Below are 21,847 nucleotides of genomic sequence, written 5' to 3' on the forward strand. Positions count from 1 at the left end.
GAGTACAGCGTTGGGGGAGCGCTGCGATCCACTCCATCTCTAGATTAAGTGCCACATCAACTGTGGAATTAATCCCGCATCCCTTCAAAGTTCTTGCCCAATGTGTTATAGTGACACCATCCATGACACGGAAGAGGTGGAAAGCGGGCTTTCAGAAATATCGGAATTATCACGGAGTATGTACGCGCAATAGCTACGTCTATCCACCTTCACCTTAGCGTAATTTCCTGGTTTCGTCCATTGACCCTCACAGCTGAGATCGGAACACATGTACTCGAGCGAAAACAACCAAAAGACGAGCGATTCCTTCGACTGGAGACTCATTGGGCACTTTACTTGCCGTTGTTGTGTACAATTACCATCTAGTTCGCGTTAGTGAGCTGTTGCTGCTGCTCGGTAAAACAGTTTTAAGACAGCCTTGCTCTCATTGAAGTGCCCGTCTACTTGTGGTCTCTGAACATTTTCAGATTCCTGGCAACATTCTTCCACTTCGCTTCGAGATATCACCTTCTATACATTATCGTTCCTCCATTCAGGACGCTTCGACAATGACCAATTCCACACCAATTGCCATCATTGGCCTCGCTTACCGCGCACCTGGTGTGGGAAGGAAAGATCTTTGGGAGTATCTAAAGGAAGCAAAGTGTGCATGGTCGAAGGTCCCAGCAGAACGCTTTGATTATGATGCCTTTCATTTCCCCGACAAAGACAAGGCCGGTTGCATCGCCGCTGAAGGAGGTCACTTCTTACCTGATGATATATATGCATTCGATGCACCTTTCTTCCACCTGCGTGCCGAGGAGGCCCGCTCAGTCGATCCGCACCATAGAATGCTGCTAGAATGTGCATTCGAAGCTGCCGAGAGTGCGGGGATCACTCTATTGGATCTAGCCGGTTCAAATACCGGTGTTTTCTCAGCCATCGGTTCACCTGAACACGGCTATATGATGGGTGAGGACCTCCCGGCTTCTTCCAACTGGACCTGCGTGGGTGGAGCACCTTGCATGTTCGCCAACCGACTCTCGTACTTCTTTGACCTTTCCGGCCCGAGTATCGCTGTGGATGCGGCATGCGCCAGCAGCAGCTATGCCATTCACATGGCCTGCCAGAGTCTGCGAGCTGGTGAATGTGATGCCGCCTTCGCCAGTGGTTGCGCCCTGCTGCTTGGGCCTGGGCAGTTTAGCTTCCTCGATACCATGGGGTAAGATACCTTCATCTCAGCCATGTTCTTGGGGACTGACAATGTCGCATAGGGCCTTGTCTCCTGAAGGGAAATCTTTCTCATATGATGCAAAAGCCTCCGGATTTGGTCGAGGAGAGGGAGGTGCCTGTCTTCTGTTGAAGCGTCTCGATGACGCCATTGAATCTGGTGATCCTATCCATGCCGTGATCCTGAATACAGCCTGTAACCACGGCGGTCGATCGGATGGCATCACGATGCCCAGAAGATCTGCCCAAGAAAGTCTTCTCCGACAGGCTCACTTCGAAATTGGACTAGACCCCGCTGAAACCCCAGTTGTCGAGGTATGGCCGAACAACGAAGAATTTTGTTTGACCATTTGCTTATTGCCATGTTAGGGTCATGGAACCGGTACGAAAGTCGGGTAAGTCGTTTCATCTGACAATTGCTATGCTTCAGATCTAAACAGAACAGCGATCCGATCGAGGCTGGAGCCTTTGCCACAGTCCTTGCCAGCAAGCGAACGTCTTCCAATCCGCTTTACATTGGATCCCTGAAATCCAACTTTGGGTACGTTTGAAACAATCCGGCAATGCTGGATATGAATTGACTGCGCGTAGTCACACGGAAGCCGCAAGCGGCATTCTCGGCGTGATAAAGGCAGTGATGATGATTCAACACGGAAGCGTCTTGCCCAATGCCAACTTCGAGAAGCTCAATGATAAGATCGAGGGAAAGGAAAAGTTGAGAGTGAGTACTCGTCGATACTTTCTTCCACAATCTGAAGCTGGCAAAGGACAGTAACTGACGTGGCCAAGGTGGCTCCAACTACAATTCCATGGCCATCAAATGAGCGGAAGCGTGTTTGCGTGACAAACTTTGGTGAGCATCCCGGCTTTTCGTTATTGCACACAGTGGCAAACTAATATTAAATTAGGATTCGGTGGGAGTAACGCCGTGATTATTCTCGAAGAGGCACCCCAAAATCAGCGTCCAGCAATCCACGACAAACAATTGTCAAACGGACAGCTAACAAATGGGCAACGGACGAACGGACATTTGATCAACGGACATAGTGTTCCAAACGATGTCGAGAAGGTTAACGGTAAAGCTAATGGCATCATCTCGAACGGCGATGTCTCAATTCATCCTGATAGAATCGATCCTGGAAAACGAGTATACGCGTTCTCTGCTCGGTTCGAGAGTAGTCTCAATGCTTACCTCTCTTCATTTCGAGACTATCTGAATCGTGTATCAGATTCAGAAGCATTCTTGCGCGATCTCAGTTACACGTTGGGGCAACGCCGTACACATCATCCTCATCGAGTCGCTGTCACAGCAGACTCGCTGGAGGCTCTCAAGGAGAGTTTGGCGACAGCGAAGTCTAGAAAGGCACGAGATCAAAACGTTGCCTTTGTTTTCACTGGTCAAGGCGCCCAGTAAGTGCTGTCACGAGTGATGTAACCGAAGTATACTAATAGAGCTAGACACGCTCGCATGGCAGCAAACTTGACCCGATATGAACCGTTCAATGCGGCCATCGAGCAGGCGGAAGATATTCTCCGAAAGCTGGGGTCCCAATTTAGCTTGACAGGTAGAGCTATCCGTCCTCATATTTCATTATAGGGTCAGAATTAACATCCCGCAGAGGAACTACACCGGCCAGAGTCTGAGACACGCATCAACACAGCCGAGATCAGTCAACCGGCCTGTACTGCGGTTCAGTTGGCTTTGGTTTCCTTGTTGAAGAGCTGGGGAATCCAACCTGCTACGGTTGCAGGGCATTCCAGCGGTGAGATTGCTGCGGCTTTTGCGGCTGGCTTTCTCTCTTTCGAGGCCGCTGTTGCAGTAGCATACTATCGTGGCCAAGCTGCTGTCAAGTTGAGCCAAAGTGGTCAGAAGGGGGCCATGCTTGCTCTGGGAACGAGCTCAGAGGAGGCCTCGAAGCTAATCGAAGAGAGCGGCAGTGGCTACGCGACGGTTGCAGCTATAAACAGTCCCCAGAGCGTAACTGTCTCGGGAGATGTTTCTGCCATAGAGAGCATTCATCAGTTGGCCACCGCACGCAGTATCTTTGCTCGCAGATTACGCGTCGAAGTCGCGTATCACTCTCGGCACATGGAGCAGGTCGCGGAATCATACTTGGAGTCCATCAAACCTTTCTTCAATGCGATGGACATCTCTGCAGGGAGCCCTCGGCCAATCTTTGTATCTTCAGTCACTGGAAACGTCATAGAGGAAGATGCCGTCGATGCTTCGTACTGGGTCAGGAATTTGCTTCAACCAGTTCGCTTCACCGATGCAATCCGGGGAGTTTTCGCTGCACGCAAAGACGTCGCCAGCTCTGGACAACGTTCGCCGATTTTGATTGTTGAAATTGGGCCACATTCCGCTCTTCAGGGACCAATCAAACAGACAGTGGATTCTCTACGTCAACAGACCGATCGACGTCAGGACCAGTTTACGTACCTTCCATCGTTGGTACGCGGTACAGACAACGAAGATTCAATCCTTTCTCTGGCTAAGAGTCTTTTTTGCTTGGGCCTCCCCGTCCAACTTGGAGCTGTTAATGGCACCAATAAATCAAATTCCAATGTTATTTCGGATCTACCAGCGTATGCTTGGGACAAGTCTGCAAGATATGTGCTGCGGTCGCGGATCACGCAAGCGAAACTGCACCCAGGTCAACGTTACAGTCCTCTCCTTGGGTGGAGAAGCCCTTACGACCAAGGCAGCGAGGTATCTTTCCGCCAGTTGTTCAATCTGGATGAAATGCCGTGGGTCCGAGAGCACGTTGTAGGCGGCCATGTCGTGTTTCCGATGACAGCCTTTTTGGCACTAGGCATGGAAGCGCTTAGAAGCGTGACATCTCCTCGCCCTTCTAGCATTCTAGTGCAGGAGTTCCATGCAAAACGAAGCTTGGAGATCGAAGAGGACGAGCGAATCGACATCACCACCAAGCTTAGGCCAGCTGCCATGGGAACAGAAAATGTTTCCACCTCCACATGGATATTCGAGATTCTGACCTGGTCCCCCGAGTTTGGCTGGACATCACATTGTCATGGCCGAATTGAGGCAGTTGCACATGAGCTGACTTTGGAGAATCCAACAATCAAGGCGTCAATACCTCTCATTGAGAGTGATCAACTCAAAGAGCGCGACGTGGCGAAGGAATATGCGTCGATTCCAGTGAAAGGAACGCAATACGGCCCTTCATTCAAGCGTATGGTAAAGTTGTGGGAAGGTCCTGGTTGGACAGTCGCAGAAACAGAGCTCCAAGCTGGTCTCATCTGGCAGCCTTCCCAATACGGATCACCTGCAACTGTCGATGCTCCGACACTGGATAGCTTTCTCCAAGGTCTGGGTCCTCTTCTAGAGCCATATGGCGAAAAGCCGGCACTCATGCCAAATTACGTGAGCCGACTTCGGATCTCGAACAACATTCCTTTCACGGATTCCTTGCGCCTGACAGTTGTTACGCGTCTACTTGATTATAGCATTACCGGCGGAAGCCTAAAGACCGCAGTGGTCGTGTTGATGAGACGCGATGGATCCTTTGTGCCAGTGGCAGAGTGGGAATCTGTGGCATTCAGAATCATTTGGTCTGGACAACGCGATGAGTCGGCTTCCAACCTCCCGTCCAGCTTCTACTGGGACCTGATTCCAAGTCCGGATCATATTGAAAATGAGAAATTGCTCCGCCTCATTGACGCCAAACTATCTGACGAGCCCGAACAGCGGCGCACTCGCCTGCTGAACCTCATCGGAGTCTACTATATGGATCGAGCGTTGCGGGAAACTTCCAATCACGACTTTTCGCAACTTCCGGAGCACCTTGCAAGATTCAAGAATTGGGCCACTAGAGTAGTTGAGCGAGAACAGAATATCCTGAATGATGTTGATGTGTCGGCTTTGGAATCTGAAGTCTCCAGCTTCGGCGGGCAAGGTGAGATGATGTGCGCAGTCGGCCAGCATCTGCCGCAGATTCTTCGTGGTGAGGTCCAGCCGCTGGAAGTCATGCTAGAAAACAACCGTCTATCCAGGGCATATGAAGATGATATGACAAATGCACGTATGAGCGGAATTCTCGCGAGATGGGTGCGTAATTTGGGCGACGTCAAGTCCAATTTACGCGTTCTGGAAGTTGGAGCCGGCACGGGAAGTGCTACATTACCAGTCTTTGAAGAGCTGTCTCGTGGAGGTGAACGGCTGCCGGACGGTTTCTCTTTCACCTACACAGACATATCGAGTGGTTTCTTTGAAAAGGCTCGCGAGAAGCTGGGCAAATGGTCCAAGTATATTACTTACAAAAAACTTGATATCAGCAAAGATCCGGTGCAACAGGGTTTCGCCGTCGAAGACTACGATCTAGTCATTGCCTCGAACGTGTTGCACGCAACCCCCAATATGGCCAACACAATAGATCATGTGCGATCTCTCCTGAAGCCCAACGGAAAGCTAATATTGTTGGAGGCATGCCAGCACGCACCTTTGATTTTGCCCTTCGCCTTGCTCCCTGGCTGGTGGCTTGCCGAAGATGGGTACCGCTCTCCGGAAGACGGACCATTATTGTCAAAGCAGTCATGGAACCGCCTTCTTACAGAACACGGTTTCTCCGGACTTGACTGTACTATCCCGGCATATCCAGATGAAAGACTGAATATCATGAACGTCCTGACTACGAGGAGAGTTGGAACTGTCGAAGATGACAACTCATCCCCCATCACGGTTTGCGGACCGTTGACTTCCCCTGAGGAGGAAGAATTCGCCCAATCCGTGGCAGATATTCTTGTCGAGAACCTGAACTGCGAGACAGTCGTCAAACCTTTCGGCGAAGTCAGCATCGAGGATGATCCTTTCTGCATCTTTATAGATTCTCCCAGCAACAGTATTTTCAAGACAATGACCGAGGATACATTTGAACTGCTGAAGGACTTTTTCCTTCGAATCTCGGGTCTGCTATGGGTGATACCAGAAAATGGCAGTCCTGATTGCGATGCAGTCAAAGGCTTGTTGCGTACTGTTCGTTTGGAAAATGGCTCAAGAAGTTTATTGATGCTGGACAAACTGTCTTTTACTTCTGACGGAGCTTCCGCAATTCTCAAACTCTCAAAACAATTGCGCGATCCAGAGATGCCGCATGTTACTGACAAGGACTATGTATGGCGTGACGGGATGCTGTGGTTGCCGCGCTATCGCCCACTCGTCGCAGCCAAAGAGGTCTTCGCTTCCGAAGCCGGAATTTCTACCAAGAAAGAGCAAGACTTGTGGCAAGACGATGTTTCTTTCGAGATGACGGTAGACACTGCGGGAAGTCCAGATTCAATTTACTTCAAGAGGACCGACGTTCTTCATCAACCCTTGGGTGATGATGACATCTTGATCCGCGTGCATGCGTCTGGTCTGAATTTCCGGGACGTTCTTCTTGTTCTTGGCTCAATCCCATGGACTCGTCCGGGCTTCGAAGGCTCTGGTACCGTGGTTAAAACCGGCTCCCGAGTAACCGATCTTCAACCTGGTGACCGGGTGTTTTTCGGATGCTTAGATGGGGGGAGTTTCTCTACTTATGTACAAGTACCTGTCTGGATGGCATGCAAGGCGCCGGCTGATTTTACCGACGCAGAGGCTGCCGGAATTTCAGTGGCATACTCTACTGCGATTATGTCTCTCATGCGTTTCGGCCAGCTAAGAAAGGGGGAGAGCGTTCTGATCCATGCTGCATCCGGTGCAGTTGGCCAAGCTTGCATCGTGCTTGCGCAGCATATCGGAGCTGAGATCTTTGTGACTGCTGGTTCCCCAGCCAAAAGGGACTTCCTGCACGAGGAGTACGGTATTCCAAGGGACCATATATTCTCGAGTCGAACTACGGAGTTCCGAGACGGTATACTGGCAGTAACGAACGGCAAGGGAGTTGATGTCATCGTCAACTCTCTCAGCGGTGACCTCTTGCAAGCCACATGGGCTGTGATCGCCGACTTTGGCCGTTTTGTCGAGATTGGAAAGCGAGACCTTCTCCAGAATAACTACCTGACTATGAGACCGTTCGATCGTAACGTGACCTTCTGTGGTGTTGATCTCAGAACACGGTTCCAAAAGAAACCTGAGGAACATCGGGAATGTCTAGCTAACATGATTGACCTTGTCAACAAAGGCGTCATCAAGCCTATTCGCCCGGTAACCGCAGTGCCAGTTTCCCAGATCGCACTTGGCATGCGCAAACTTCAATCTGGTCAAAATATCGGAAAAATTGTCATCACCATGGGTGAGAACGAGCGAATCCTAGCAGAGAATCCGCCGGTCCTTGCTGTGACGAACGGTAATCTGCTGCGTCCTGACAAGACATATATCATTACGGGAGGTACAGGTGGTATTGGCCTTTTCCTTGCTCCGTGGATGGTCGACAACGGCGCTCGAAATGTTGTTCTGCTCGGCAGAAGCGGCGACACGCGTCCTGAAGTCCAGAAGGTCCTCGAAACCTACAAGAACACCAGTGTGAGCATCAGAGCGATAGCTTGTGATGTCGGCAAGAGAGAAGATGTAGTCAATGCTTTGCAGGCAATCCAAGACCTTCCACCAGTTGGCGGGGTGATTCACAGCGCTCTTTGGCTCAGGGTACGCTATACTTGAAATTGATTGGAATTGACCACTTGCTAATTTACCCAATAGGATCGACTCTTGGAGAACACAACGTTCGAGGACTGGCACAATATTACAACGCCACGCATTAAAGGGGCATGGAATCTCCATGAACTGCTACCTGATAACCTCGATTTCTTTGTTCTCTTGTCTACATTCCTTGCCGGGAGCGGTAATATTGGTCAGTCGATCTATTCGGCAACAGCGGTAGGTTTCCAAACTCTGAATCTGCGGAAGAATTTACCGATCTAATGGTGAGTAGTCGTTCTACGATAGCTTTGCTGAATATCGAAATGCGCGTGGACAGCCATCTGTCTCCGTGGCACTGCCAGTCGTGTTGGGTGTTGGCTACGTGGCGTTCCGCAATCTAGAGTCAACTCTGAAGGGATCCTTGGGAGCATTCCTCTCCGAGGAGCACCTCCTAACAGTCGTCAAGGGAAGCATCATTGGATCATCATCCGGGCTCAACCGCGGCGGAAAGGCCATCTCATTCAGTTTCGCCAATCGCGATGACAGCGGGATTCTCCCATGGCAATGGTTCCATCCTTGGGGTCTCGTTGAATACATAAGAGACGCCCCCGATGCCGAGGAGACAGGAAATGAGCAGGGCAAAGACCAACGATCGAGTTCCCAGGGAGCTGGACATTCCAATGATCCACTACTGTCACTTCTGGACGCCCTGATGGACAAAGTGTCTTCGATCACCATGATTGAGCGGGACGAGATCGAACCAGATGCGCCGCTTTCTAATTACAGTTTGGACTCCCTGGTGTCTGTGGAACTGCGCAACTGGATTCGCAGAGAAACAAGCGTTGAGGTGCCACTGCCAAAAATTGTCAATTCCGGAAACTTGCGGGCCCTGGCAACGCACATATTGTCGCAGAAAAAGGGAGGGCAGAAGAAATAAGTCTGAGACTGATGCAAGCATATATTTGTGAACGGCTACGTTTCGCGGAGATTGTTAATGTCATAAAATGATGATCCATAATATGAGTAGTGTTCAGCGTTTGAGAAACTTCATGATATTTTGTCAACTGTAAAACCTAGAGGAGATAACCTAGCGACGGAAATCTTGATTCCTCTTCAACTACTAATTCTCCAGAGTCGGTCGTACAGATGCCACCGGGCCATGTCAGTCAATATTGAATTGCACGTTCTCTATAGCAATCTACCTCTCAGCATTATCATTTACATGTATGACACAATTGGAAGTTGACAGACAACGGATCGTCATATTTCTGTCCTACGAAACAGGATCAACACACTAAGGCAGATGAACTTGGGAACAATTGCGAAACATTGGAAAGTGTGACATACAAGGACTTGCTGTATGGAGATCTCTGAATCCTCACAGAAATATACGCATCAATGGTTTCGCTACTTCCTGTAGTTAATACCTGCTCCCATGCAGACTCCCGTCAGAAATCATCTCAGATTCGGGACGTACAGGGCACCAGCGGGCAGAAACCTGCCATGTGCTTCCTAATTTTGAGAGCCTGCAGTGATACCACTGTGGAGCTACATTGTTCAATTGGGATCATAGGTTCAGTCTTCCAGGTCTTGCTCTGGTCGACGTCCTTGATAGTTTCGAAGGACGAGTATGCTTGTCGGGCGCACGATGCCAGAGAAGGGACAGCCAATCAAAATGAATAACAGAACCCTCGAAAACCTCGTTTTGGAAGATGGTGAGCAACAAAGCCTTTGCCATAGCTGCTTCACCGACGACATTCGATACGCTGGGTCGCTCGCTAATCAAGCCGCAAATGTGGCAGTCTCGATTGCGTCAACATAGTTGGCTACCTACTAGAGTAACCTACTCTATAGTTGGCACACATCAAAGGAACCACATGAATAGCCACCGAACGAAGGGCATCTGGTTGTAACAGATGGATAGAGGTGGTACATTCCCTGTACGGCGAGGCAGACACCAGGGATTCCCGCATCAACCATCGGAAAACAATCTGGCAAAATTTCGGGGAGAATCTTGATCCGATGCATAACCTAAGCTTTTTGCCTGCCCCGCTCGCCAATCAAGCTCATCGGCAAAGGGCGTGCTATCAATTCGTGAGGACGCACCATCAAGTCCTCGCCCGAACTCTTCCCCGAATCCGTCGTGGGCCGTCGGGGACTTGGCATCGCGGTGTATCGCTCCTGCAGAAAGACAACGTTAGCAAATCGAATACCTCATCTTTGCACCGTATTCCTCGCTCAAATGAGTTGAACCCACCAGGGCACTTTCGCAGTGTAGATACGCGTTAGCATTACCTATCGCACCAACGCTAGTTACCCCACGCCAACGGACGATGGGCGAGGAATCAGTCTTTATTAATCAATATGCCTAGGGCTGAATCAGCTCCTAGTGACAAGGTAGCTAATTGAGCAATTAATTATGGTGCATACTGCCAGGGTAAGCATGCCGGGGCATTGGTATTCCCTCTAGTCATGCAAAACGCGGGGTAACAGCCCTAGGGACCTTTACCAAGTGTTTCTGATACGATGCGCCCTGTAACTTGCTGAACCAGTATTACGGTATGTAACGTAACAAGTATTTGGCCCCATACTGTACCGTATGGATGTATCGTATTCGTAACCTTCACAACGTTCCCTTCCTGGTACTCCAATACTAACATCCAACAGGATCCAGCATGGAGTGCTCAGTTGATAGATATACTAACTTGTTTAATTCGAGTGGAGCGTTGCAAGCAGCTTCCATTGTGATATCTGGATTGGTTCCTTCAACAATGCTATTAATATTGCACGATTTGACAGCCGGAGTACCATCTTTCAGTTCAGTTTCCTCCCGACAATATTGAAAAGATACCGAGGACTTACTCGGATCACAGTGCGTGAATTATTATGACTTTCGATCCGCTGAAGGATATTCCTGACCTCCATGGAAAGGTAATCCTGGTCACTGGAGGTAGGTCCTCGTAATTGACACAGATATGCAAGATGATTCTCATAACGTATCAACAGGGAATTCCGGAATAGGTGCAGCGACCATCAAGCATCTTGTTCATCATCACCCCTCTGTCATCTATCTTTGTGTGCGGCCCGTCTCAGTTGCAAGTGCTGAGGAACTTGTTTCGTCAGTCAAAAGTTCAATCCCAGATGCGAATATCCAAATTCGCCTTCTTGACCTCGCATCATTTGACAGCGTCAAGAAATTAGCAGCCAGTTTGCTGGAGGATGAAGAGTATCTCGATCTGCTGTTCCTCAATGCGGGCATTTCCAGTACCGCGCCGGCACTGACTTCGGAAGGCTTCGAAAGCCAGTTCGGCGTTAATTATGTCGGTCATGTCCTACTTACACAACTCTTGATGCCAAAGCTCCTGCATACGGCCAGCAAGGGCAGGGATGTGAGGGTTCTAGTCAACACATCGATGGCCGCATACATCAATCCGCCGTCCACGGGATTGGTTCTCGATCAAATGAAAACCGCAGATCCTCTCGCCTCCGCTTACCAGCGATATGCTCACTCTAAACTTGCATTGATCCTCTTTGCTCGGAAACTTTCCCAAGTCTACCCATCTCTCAAGACAGTCTCCTACAATCCGGGTCAGGTTTACACAGATCTTTTTCAAAAGTCTACTGGGATAAATAAATGGTTCATGACGTTCGTTGGAGTACCACTCGGCTGGTTGACGGGTGTTACTCCAGAGAAGGGAGCCCTAAATGGCCTGTGGGCGGCAACGTCGTCAGAATTGAAGAATGGAGCTTATTATGACCCTGTCGGGGTCTTGCGGGAAGACAAAAAGTTCTTCACGGATCAGAAGTTAGCCGATGAATTGTGGCAATGGACTGATCGAGAATTGTTGGCCCACGGGGCACCTGGATGGCCATCCTCCTAATGGGATTCTCAACATGTATTGCCGTTCATACGGACTATACAACGACTCTGCGAGTAAACACTCTAGTAAACAATGGCAGCACGGTATCTGCCCATTCGCGTACACTGATTCGTTGGACAAAGACAGGTCAAAAAGGTGCGATCCTGTAAAGGAGCCATATCAAATCCTATTAACCACGGCAATCAAAAAGATGACCCATTTTTGTTCCCTTGGTTCGTAGCAGCGCCTTCATCGGCGAGGATAATTGCCGTACCCTAGAACACCGATAATTAGTCGGATTGGATGAAATTTCCCGATAATCACCGTATCTTGTAATCGCTTATACCGTATTCGAGAATTTGAGTTGGATGAACGCTGCACCACGCTGTTCGAGTCCATCTCAGAGCAGATTTCATAGCCCGAACAGCTCTTAAATCAACAGAAATCGTTCAGTATACTCTCATATGTACCTATAATGGAGATAGCATTTGAACAGCCGGCCTGCAGTGCCGATGTCTTCCTCTTTATATCGTTTTAGAACTCAAACCGTCACCCAAGGTACGGCAATTATATGCGAATAGCTAAGAATGGGAAGAGGTGAGGCAGAAAGGTACGGCAGTCATCCATCCGTTCAGGGTTAGGGTTTGGAGTCATCAAGGAGCAATCCTGACGTGGAGCAGACATTCTTGGTAGGGTTTAGTAACATCATTTCTTCCTTTTCATAAAGAGTAATCGTACCCAGTGAAATGATGAACGTCAGGATCCCTGAGGTGTACATCCTCCCAGATGGGAGTTCTGCTGCAAGCAGACATCAAAGCACCCTCTCAAGTCTCAAGGTTGCAAAGGATTTCGTTGAAAATACGCAAGGTTTCAAAAGCCTTGCTCCGCGAAACTGAGACGTTATAGGAGGGCCAATTCGAGACTTCACAGAAGACACCGGAAATTCCCATCTCGGAGAATGACTCCCAACCAAGAGATGTTGGTTCCTCTCTTGTACGATGCTCTGGAAAACGCTCCGCACTTGCAAAGGTAATTGCTCTGAGCACATCCAGTCGAGCTTCTGATAATACACCCTATATATTTTGGCTGAACGCTGTCCCATTAATTCAGCAAGTTTTTTTTTCAAGCAACTACTGCTCTTGCTTTGCTGCTGGCAGATGTAATCCAGGTCAAATGTCCCTATTTCTGCCTTCTTCTTGATGACAAGTCACCTTGACAACGAGGCCCGGGGGATGAAATGTAATGACTAAGAGTTTGTGAGAGAAATCATGAGCGGAGCGAGGCTGAGCCAGAGAGGACCAAATATGCTGGGTTGTATTTGTGGCAGAATCGAGCATTCCTCTGACAATGGCTCGGTGACGCAATGAGATAACGTCCGGAATGTCCGTTAGCAGTTATCGTATTGAAATTTATCCATTTTCCCTATTTCTAGCATGGCATGTGTCAACACTCCTACTGCCTCCCTTGGCTGGCAACTCTTGCAGCAGCGGTTCCAGCTCTTCGTCCAAACACCGCTCCCGATGTCAAACCAGTCCCACCAGGGTAGTTTTCATAGAATAAACCTCCCACCATTTCTCCACAGCAAAACAAGTTGTCCACCTCCTTGTCCGTGATAGAGGAAATCACCTGAGCAGTTTCTGGATTGATCGCCAGTCCACCAAATGTAAAAGTAATACCACAGGTGACTTTGACAGCCATGAATGGACCTTGGTCAAGCGGAAGGGCCCAGTTTGACTTGGCGATGCGTAGTTTTACAGTGCTTGACTGTGTGGAAAGACCATCAAGAATCGACGGATCCCAAGCCCTATCAGGGTTTTCCCGCTGAAACGCGTAGACGGCCTCGTTGTAGCGGTTCACATTCTCGATAAACGCATCACGATCTTCGAGACCCAACGGAACTAGCTTGTCGGCTAGCTCAGGAATCGTATCCGCCATGATTCGACGGACTCGCTCTGGACGATATTCTTCAGCCCGAAGCCAAGATATGGTCCGTTGGTCCCAAATCTGGAATGCGCATTGGCCCGGCTGCGCAAGAATGGCACGACCGAACTTTGCATATGTATAGTTGCGTAGGTCGAGACCCTCATCAACGAAGCGTTCTCCTTTCGTGTTGAACATGAGACCAAGAGGATATCCAGATTTGGTAAATTCATTTGAAATCTCTCGATCGCCGGCATTAGCTGGAGCATTGAAATCCCAAGCCACCGAATGACAGCCAGACCAATTCCCGACTTGCTTGGCATGCGCATCTCGGATGGCAATCTCGAGCCCTTCACCAGTGTTGTAGGGAGTCCCTCGCACCTTTGCTAGGTCCCAGGATGGGCCCAGCAGCTGCGCCCGAAGACGGGGATTGCTTTCAAATCCGCCAGCGGCGAGAACGACCGCGCTGGCCTTGATATGCACTGGAACGCCGAGATGGCGGACTACGACGCCATGGAGAGCGCCAGTTGCCGGATCAATCCATAGACGTTCTAAGGGAGTGGAAAAGAAGATCTTGACACCGTGTCGACGAGCGTTCGCCATGTGATCGGCTATCAGGCCCTTGCCTCCGTCTTCAGTCTTCAAAGCCAGACCACCCCAAAACTTGATCCGGCCATTGACTTCATATGCCTGGCGGTTGAACGAGAGCTGAAAACGGATACCATTTTTCTTCAGCCACCTAATGGTATCCAAAGAATCCTTGACTAGCGTATTGGTCAGAGCTGGATCCGACCTACCGCTACACACGCGCTGCATGTCATTAAGGAAATCCTGCTCCGTGTAGGGGTCGATGTCAATCTTCGATGCAGTGGACTCATCGACATTGTTCACAAGCGGGAGCAGGTCCTTTGCACCTCCGTGAACCGTCCGGTATGCTCCCGCAGTGAAGAAACTATTCCCTCCTGCCCAGGATTCTGGGGCTTTCTCAATGAGCACCACGTCTTCGGCCCCGGCCTCTTTTGCAGCCACAGCGGCACAGAATCCAGCATTTCCACTTCCGACAACCAGAACGCTGCAAGAGGTTGGGAGCGCCATAGTGCTTGTCATGTGCTTCCCTAGTACTTTTTCACTCTGGAGAAACTTTAGCAATGGAGTTCAAATTATTGATGATTGTCCTGATTCACAAGAATTGGAATCAAACTGCCGGATTAACCTCCGAGTCATCATGATCATCATGTTCGATACGGCTTGATCTGCAACACCTCACTGCCGGCTATCGGTACCTCGGATTGTTTCCGTGGGTTTAGCGCCGAAAAATCGGAGAGCTCAGCAGCCTGAACGTGACTAGGTACAGTATCCGTAGAAGTGGTAGGCTAATTCCAATGGGACGCATTGACGACGCTCAAAACGCCCCCCGGACCGTCGACTTGAACAAATTTTCTTGAGCTTCCTACACGCCATTCACAACTGACCTGCTATGAGGGCAATCGACGCCTGAGGCACCAAAAGGAGCAAGATAATCGCATAAGCTTCGGAGTGAATCACGTGATAATTTTGTCACGTGATACTCCGTGGACAGATGGGAGATAGCGCCTTGACAGTTCTTGGCACTCACGGGCCGAGGTTTGTCCGTTTCAGCGTCCTGCCTTGTCGCTGTCAGGGCCACTAGTCTCGAACGGCCTGGCCAGGAGTTGCGAACAGTATCGTCTCTTTGAACGATTGAACCTTCCAAGACTCGATCCAGGGTTGTCATCAAGTTATGAGACCACCGTTCCAATGATGTTTGCTACGATTACAGCATTAACATTGCAGATCCCTGCTATGGCCCATGTTTACCTTCTAGCCTGCATTGTTGGAATCTAAATGTGACCTCGCAAACCGATACTTGGTGTTGACTACAGAAATGAAATTTTGGATTCTAGCAACAGGACTTCTATCAAAGAGAGTGTATGTGTACAGGATGAATTTTGTCACTATATTACAACTTCAAGAAAATGCCATGATACAAGTCCGGGGTATCTTGAAAAAGAGTGCTAGAAGAAAAAAGAAATGGTATCGTCAAAATCTCAAATCGGAGAGCTCAGTCATTCGGCCGTCGCGGCGGGAACGTCAATCGTCGTGAACAAGAGAAACGGAACATCGGCCTGCCGGGATGAAAGGAATGGAATGGAAAGCATTACTGACCATCACGCGCTTTGTGGCTGAAATAGCGCTCGTCGATCTTCAAGATCCATTCGACCTTCTGCACTTCGGTCCGGGTGGCAAAGAGATACGTATTCTGCGGCCCATACACAGCGAAGATGTACGGCCGACTGCGAGAGGGAATGCCACTCTCCGATCCGTCCAGCAGGCGCGCAAAGTCTGGCTCATGGTCCACGCGTGCATGACGAAGGTTGATCGCGTTGAGTTCATCGCCATCAGGTACGGAGTACACATGCAAGTATGACCCGCGCAACTCGACAAATCGACGAACCCATTGACGGTTCAAATCGTCCGGCGTCAATAGATACCCGGCCTTAGTCACGGTTGCGTTCTTGGCAAGAGTCTGGACGGTCGCCACATAACGGGGCCGAGCTGGACTTTGCGAGGACGAATTGCCATCCGACTGTGTGCTTGACGATGAGTCGGGGTTTGATGTTGCACCATGGCCAGGTTGTTCCGTATTATCTGCAGCCAAAATAGCCTCTATAGGGTCCTGACGGGTAGTCCAAAGACTAAGATACCTCCGGAGTAGGTCCATCTGCCGCTCTGAATACTCCTGACTCCGCAAGGGAGTGGACCGGACACTACCCCTGGTCGATGAAGGAACGGTGAGAAGATCGGAACCCAGAACACCGCGAGCGGCCTCGATCTCGATGGCTCGCTGCCGTCGCTTACGAGACGCGATGTAGTCTCGCACCAGGGAGACTTTCCGCGTAGACCAGCTCGTCAGAAGTTCCTCGCCCTTGACGTAGTCATTTTGCGTGTTCATGCGCCACAAGTCCGCTGCGCGTTTGGCGGAAATCGGCCGGATGACGACAGAAAACATGCCCACCGTCGAATGCACCACCCGAGTCGAGTTCCAAAACTGTCTCAAAATCGACTGCGAACGAACGTGATTTCTACCCAGAATCTGCAGGTTCAGATCAAGTCCGAAGTTGATTGGCTCATGCACGCGAGACGAAACCAGATCCCAGCGCAGCGCCACCTGTATGCGATACTTATCGGCCGTGGTACGATCAAGGAGCGGTGATCCGTGGAGGCTCGAATCCCATTGGCCGATGATAGTGATATTGGATGTGCCGTCTGCATTGTCTTTGACCATCGGCTCTTGAACCATTCGCAATGGCACGTCCGGCGTGTTCATGTCTTGGTCTGGGATCTTGCCCCATGGGTCAAGCAGACGCACGGATCCCATACGCAGGTTATTGATGTTATCCCAAGGAAAACTCTCCGTCGAGTTGTACGTGAGATGGATGACGACACGACGTTGCAGGCCTTGGTGGATCTGGTACGTGCCAGCATCCAGGCTGCTGCTCTGCAGGACCTCGACCGGCTGGTATTCACCTGACTCGGCCAACTCCAGGATCTGAACACGGGCAAACACATCATGGCGCTCTTCCGAGAAGAATTCGCTCTCCGCAATGCGAGGAGTTTTCTTTTTCTGTGAGGAAATCTCGGAAGCGTTGCGCATGTCATCCCAGCTCAGGAGTTTGTCGAGATGCATCTGCGTGACGCGAGCATAGACGCAGACCTTAATCGATGCCGTCCGAGGACTAGACAGAGGCAAGCTCATGCTATGAACGCTCTCGAAACGAATCGGGTTCTCGTCGAAGCCGCTGATCATTTGAGTCGTTGTTACTGCATCCTCAGACACACCAGGCACGAATAGCTGAGCGTGAACGTCGGTGCCCTCTCGCTCCGCAAATCCCGCCATGTCCCTCATCACCACATTGAACTTCAGCATCGACGATGGGGCTTGTGCGGACGAAGGCTCGAGAGAAAGTCGGATGATTCCAATCACGCTTTGAGTGTATGGCGACACGACTTCAACCGAAAAGTCCTGAACTCGGGTCTCAAAGACTGCAGTGAGGGGAATATCCGCATCACCTATCAGCGAATAGCGAGAGGGACATGTTTCAGAGAATGGATTCTCCAGTTTGAAATGTTGGATGTAATCCGGTCGGTCAATATACTGATGCATTTGTCGCATTACGTGGAGTCGACGCTGGAGCTTTTCGATCGACCAGAGATGGATCACGCAGTTCTTGAAGTCGATGACACGTACCCCGACACAGGGCTTTTTCGCCTGGTCTAGAGCGGCATCATCCTCACCGGAAATGCCATTGAGCACCAAATCGTACGCCGACGCCATATTGTGTCCCTGGTCGACTATGGCGAACTGAAAGATAACGTTTTTGTCCATGATTTGACTCATAACTTGGGCCTCTTTCAATAGAGAAGCATGCTGCAAGATCGATTCCGCCATGCGGACATAGTTGCGCTGCGACCAGTGGCGGTACACAGACTTGGCAATTTCAATCTCGCGCGGCTCCAGTCGAGCAAACCCATTCTCATAGATCTTTGGAACCGGGTGACCAATCTCTTTGATGTGTGATTCATACGTCTCCTTCTGCTTCTGGAGTTGAGCCTCGAATTCCTGCTTCGCTGTTTTCAGGGCTTCTTCCATCTGAGCCTGCTGTTGACGCAACTCCTCAACATCAACATTAGACGCATCCTGTTTCGACTTCTTATCACCTTTTTTCAGCGCGTCACCGTCGTCATCACTACGAGGGGTACCCGGCATAGTAATGGCGGTATCGAGCGAGAAATTATCAATGGTTCCATTGGACATGTATTTGTCACGGACCGGAAACGAACTCTGCGAATCGCTATCTTCGTTGTCTTCGACCAGCCCACGACGAACTGCCCGCGCTTTCTGAACATCGTCAAATAATGCATCCAACTCGTCATCTGTCAGATGAGAGATCTTCTGATCCAACCCTAGGATCGCGCTAGCAGCTTCCCTGCGAGCATAGAACCAGTCGCTATCCTTTCCACGAAAGTGCGGCAAAGGAGAATCTGAGCGAGAATCGCCGTCCGCATCCGAACCCGCCTTGCTCAGTGTCCGGTCGTGACGGCCTGGAGCAGGCGAACCCAACTGACTGTTGGTGACAGAATGGCGAAGCAAGGATTGTTCTTGCCGTTCCGCACGAGCTTCTTCCGGATGGTTGAATCGAAAAATGTGGAAATCGCCCAGGATGATCCTGTAGCCGCTGCGGAGGCGAGTAGGCTTGTCGATTCGCACGCCGTTCACCATGACAGCAGCCTTCTCGTTTGGCACGATGGTCACAACGTTGTCCACATTTTCAAACGTACAGTGTTCTTTCAGGATCTTCGAACCGTTCAGACGAATTTCCGCTTGTGTATCTTGGTTGACGTTTCCAACCCTTGTCTGCCCGGGCTTGATGTTGTAGACAAGACACTCAGCCAGAAGAGGATCATCGCTCAAGTTGACTAGATGTGGCATTTTCTTTGGAGTGGTAAGGCCAACAAAGCCCTTTTCGATGCTGATACCCAGCTCCTCGAGCGCCGCTTCTCGTTCCTTGTGGATTTCCTCGGTCTTGGCCAGCTTCTCTTCCCAGGTCTGATTGAGATCCCGATAGAGCTTCTCACTCTGGTTCAGTTGCTCCACGATTTCTGCCTTGCTCATTTTCTTGACTGTGCCATCCGGCTGCTGAATCGACACGATTTGCTTCTCGAGCGGCGTGTCGGGCGGGTACGATTCCTCCACTGGCCCGCCAGAACCTCCTGCACCACCTCCACCTCCACCACTGCTCTGGAGTTTGCTCCTCAGCTGCGCGAGTTCCTCCTTCAACTCGCGGATCATCCGCGCGTTCGGGTCTTCATTGACCACTGCGTGGTTCTTGATTCGCTTCGCAGAGTCCGCATATCGAAGGGTACTGAGAGTCTCTTCAAAGTTAATATCAGCAGGCGAAATGGCGGCAATCATGGCGGTCATCGAGTTGCCTCCCAAGGAGTCCTTCAGAAGCCACGTCAGTACCGAATCTCGGTAAGGTACTAACTGATTCTTCTTCTGTTTTCCCGACGACATATCCGCTAGCGCTGCAATCACACGACCTAGGGTCGAAAGTGAGCGGTTGATCTCTGCACCCTCCTTCAGTCGCGCTCCAGTAGCTCCGGTGGACGTTGCTCGCTCAGAACCCGCCAAATCGACCAGACTGATCTTCGCAACCTTCTCTGTGTCCATTTTGGTCTCTTCATCATGCCACTTTTGCGTCAAGGTCAAAGTGAAGACGGCGTGGGATCGACTGGATGTCTCGTTCATGTTTGTGGCGGCAACCGTTCTGGCTTTGTTGCCCTCATCCATGAGATTTTCGATTTCTTGGAATGATCGCACGACCAGCTTCGCCAAGTCCTCCACGTAGGGGCCGGTCGACGGGTGTTCTCGGACCTTGAGATTCCCCTTTGTCGACGGATTCAGCAAGTCTCGCACTCGTTCATTGTAAATTTCCAAGTACGAAACTTCGACGGTGCAAGTGAGGTTCTTGTCCTTCTGCAGTTCATTAATACGCCGGAACATGTCCTGGCAAATCCGCGGGATCACGCCATGCTCCTTGCCATAGCCCATCATTGAATAGGACTTGCCCGAACCGGTCTGACCGTAGGCGAAGATACAATTGTTATAACCCTTGAATGCATTATCCAGAAGCGGGACTCCGAGATCTTGGAATAGGTCTTCCTGTCTCGCATAGTTGGGAGCATTCTTGTCAAAGGACCAATACGACCGATCGAACGCAAATGCCTTCGGGCCATCCATAATAGTTTTGCCACTTTTACGCGCCTTCTCTTCGGCACCCGGAGGAGGGGTGAGGATGGTTTGATTTCCTTCCATCCGCACAATACATTTTGCGCCACGGTCGATTTCTGTCCGAGCCCGGTGCAATCGATGTCAGTACACGGCTATCGCAACGTATTTCTTCTCAGGACAACACCACCCACCTCGGGCGTTGAACGGGCGTACCCGCACCACCACCTTGATATTTCCACCGCCCGACATGGTTGCGACCTATTCGTGTCCCCTGTCTCATATAACCACAGCTTCACTTCTTTGGTTTCCGGGGTAGAAAGAAGGCCGGCGTCCTCCCGGAGACCGGGGGCGACGCAGATAGACACGTTCAGAGTCCCGGTCGTTGCGACACGTTGACACTGGGAATGTACACAATCCGACGCCTTATTTGTGCCTGGGATCAGCCGGAGTGAAAATGCGCGAACAAGATGAGATGAGTGTAGCCCCCGAAACGGTCAACAGACGACTGTTTCATATGAACACGTCGCGCGCGCGGGAGCACGTCAGCGGAGGGAAAAACCGGTTGAAAGGCGCCGAGCGATACCGTACTCGGAGTTCGCGATCGTACGCCGGCGGACTCTGGCTGGTAGGGTAGTCGAATCGGGTTGATCCGGTTGTTTTCCTGCACGCGTGCCAGAGCCAGAGCAACAGTGACTCCGTCTCGTCTCCCTTGGTTTCAGGAACTGAAGAAGCCAAGGAATGTCGTCTTTGCGCTCCACATGGTGATTGATTAGATAAGCTTCAAGGGTCTGTTGCATTTCTCCCGGCCGGTCATCATGTGACGCCCGATGCCCTGAAATGGCCCTACAGATTGGAGAATTCAGAGCTGTGTTGGGCCGTTTTCTGCAATTTCGAGGGTCTCGCTGTAGCTGAAATGACAGTCAATAGATATGTTCATTCTATCCAGTGTCTGCGCAATTACCGAACTTCAATGCTGGACTATCTGCGAAACTCGTCCACCAGCGCCTAAAATATATTTGCTAGTTACCTCGATGACGGTTGGAATCATTAATCGCGTGGACAATCGTCCCGACTGCGTCGATGTAAAATATTCACGGCACCTATGAGCATAAAAACGAAGAATTTACTTTTCGAACAGCTCCTATTCATTCTCATTACAACAATGCTGATTATGTATGGTGAGCAATCAAGCTGCAAGTGCCACCCGAGCAATCTATCAGAAGGCTCTTAAGACAGATGAAAGGTCTCTTCTTTGATGCCCTGTCTGAAGATCTTACAACATGGACACGCCGAATCATGCCAATGGCATTTTCGACGCGATTAGAGTCCAAGCTATAGGTTACCCAGCTGCGGAGTGCCAGAGCACGCATCCTGACCTCTCTACAACTGGCCATGTACCCCTTGTCCGGGTTCATAGGGAGTAGAGCCTGGCCCGTTCCCATGATTGGAGGGGAACGACTCATTCTCTTG

The 21,847-nt window shown here is 50.4% G+C and overlaps 5 protein-coding genes across 5 annotated transcripts; 2 read left to right on the plus strand and 3 right to left on the minus strand.

Annotated features, from left to right (window-relative positions):
• Positions 1-548: 548 nt before the first annotated feature.
• On the plus strand, positions 549-8,723 carry VTN49DRAFT_5889 (uncharacterized protein; the record flags this gene model as incomplete). The annotated part of the gene is made up of 11 exons (XM_069413995.1): positions 549-1,201; positions 1,254-1,524; positions 1,579-1,604; positions 1,655-1,750; positions 1,801-1,930; positions 1,999-2,062; positions 2,118-2,619; positions 2,668-2,774; positions 2,829-7,792; positions 7,847-8,023; positions 8,079-8,723. 11 exons carry the CDS (start codon positions 549-551, stop codon positions 8,721-8,723), a joined length of 7,635 nt encoding a protein of 2,544 aa, XP_069266113.1.
• Positions 8,724-9,817: 1,094 nt separating this feature from the next.
• VTN49DRAFT_5890 (uncharacterized protein) lies at positions 9,818-10,463 on the minus strand (the record flags this gene model as incomplete). The annotated part of the gene is made up of 3 exons (XM_069413997.1): positions 9,818-9,967; positions 10,044-10,081; positions 10,445-10,463. 3 exons carry the CDS (start codon positions 10,461-10,463, stop codon positions 9,818-9,820), a joined length of 207 nt encoding a protein of 68 aa, XP_069266114.1.
• A 209-nt stretch (positions 10,464-10,672) lies between these two features.
• Positions 10,673-11,667, plus strand: VTN49DRAFT_5891 (uncharacterized protein; the record flags this gene model as incomplete). Its single annotated transcript, XM_069413998.1, has 2 exons — positions 10,673-10,736; positions 10,793-11,667. The coding sequence occupies 2 exons, from the start codon at positions 10,673-10,675 to the stop codon at positions 11,665-11,667; spliced, it is 939 nt and encodes a 312-aa protein (XP_069266115.1).
• A 1,431-nt stretch (positions 11,668-13,098) lies between these two features.
• On the minus strand, positions 13,099-14,661 carry VTN49DRAFT_5892 (uncharacterized protein; the record flags this gene model as incomplete). Its single annotated transcript, XM_069413999.1, has 1 exon — positions 13,099-14,661. The coding sequence occupies one exon, from the start codon at positions 14,659-14,661 to the stop codon at positions 13,099-13,101; it is 1,563 nt and encodes a 520-aa protein (XP_069266116.1).
• Positions 14,662-15,742: 1,081 nt separating this feature from the next.
• VTN49DRAFT_5893 (uncharacterized protein) lies at positions 15,743-20,626 on the minus strand (the record flags this gene model as incomplete). The annotated part of the gene is made up of 2 exons (XM_069414000.1): positions 15,743-20,493; positions 20,569-20,626. 2 exons carry the CDS (start codon positions 20,624-20,626, stop codon positions 15,743-15,745), a joined length of 4,809 nt encoding a protein of 1,602 aa, XP_069266117.1.
• Positions 20,627-21,847: the final 1,221 nt, after the last annotated feature.

Source organism: Thermomyces lanuginosus (genome assembly GCF_041956635.1).
Source record: "Thermomyces lanuginosus strain ATCC 200065 unplaced genomic scaffold VTN49scaffold_36, whole genome shotgun sequence".
NCBI lineage: Eukaryota > Fungi > Ascomycota > Eurotiomycetes > Eurotiales > Trichocomaceae > Thermomyces > Thermomyces lanuginosus.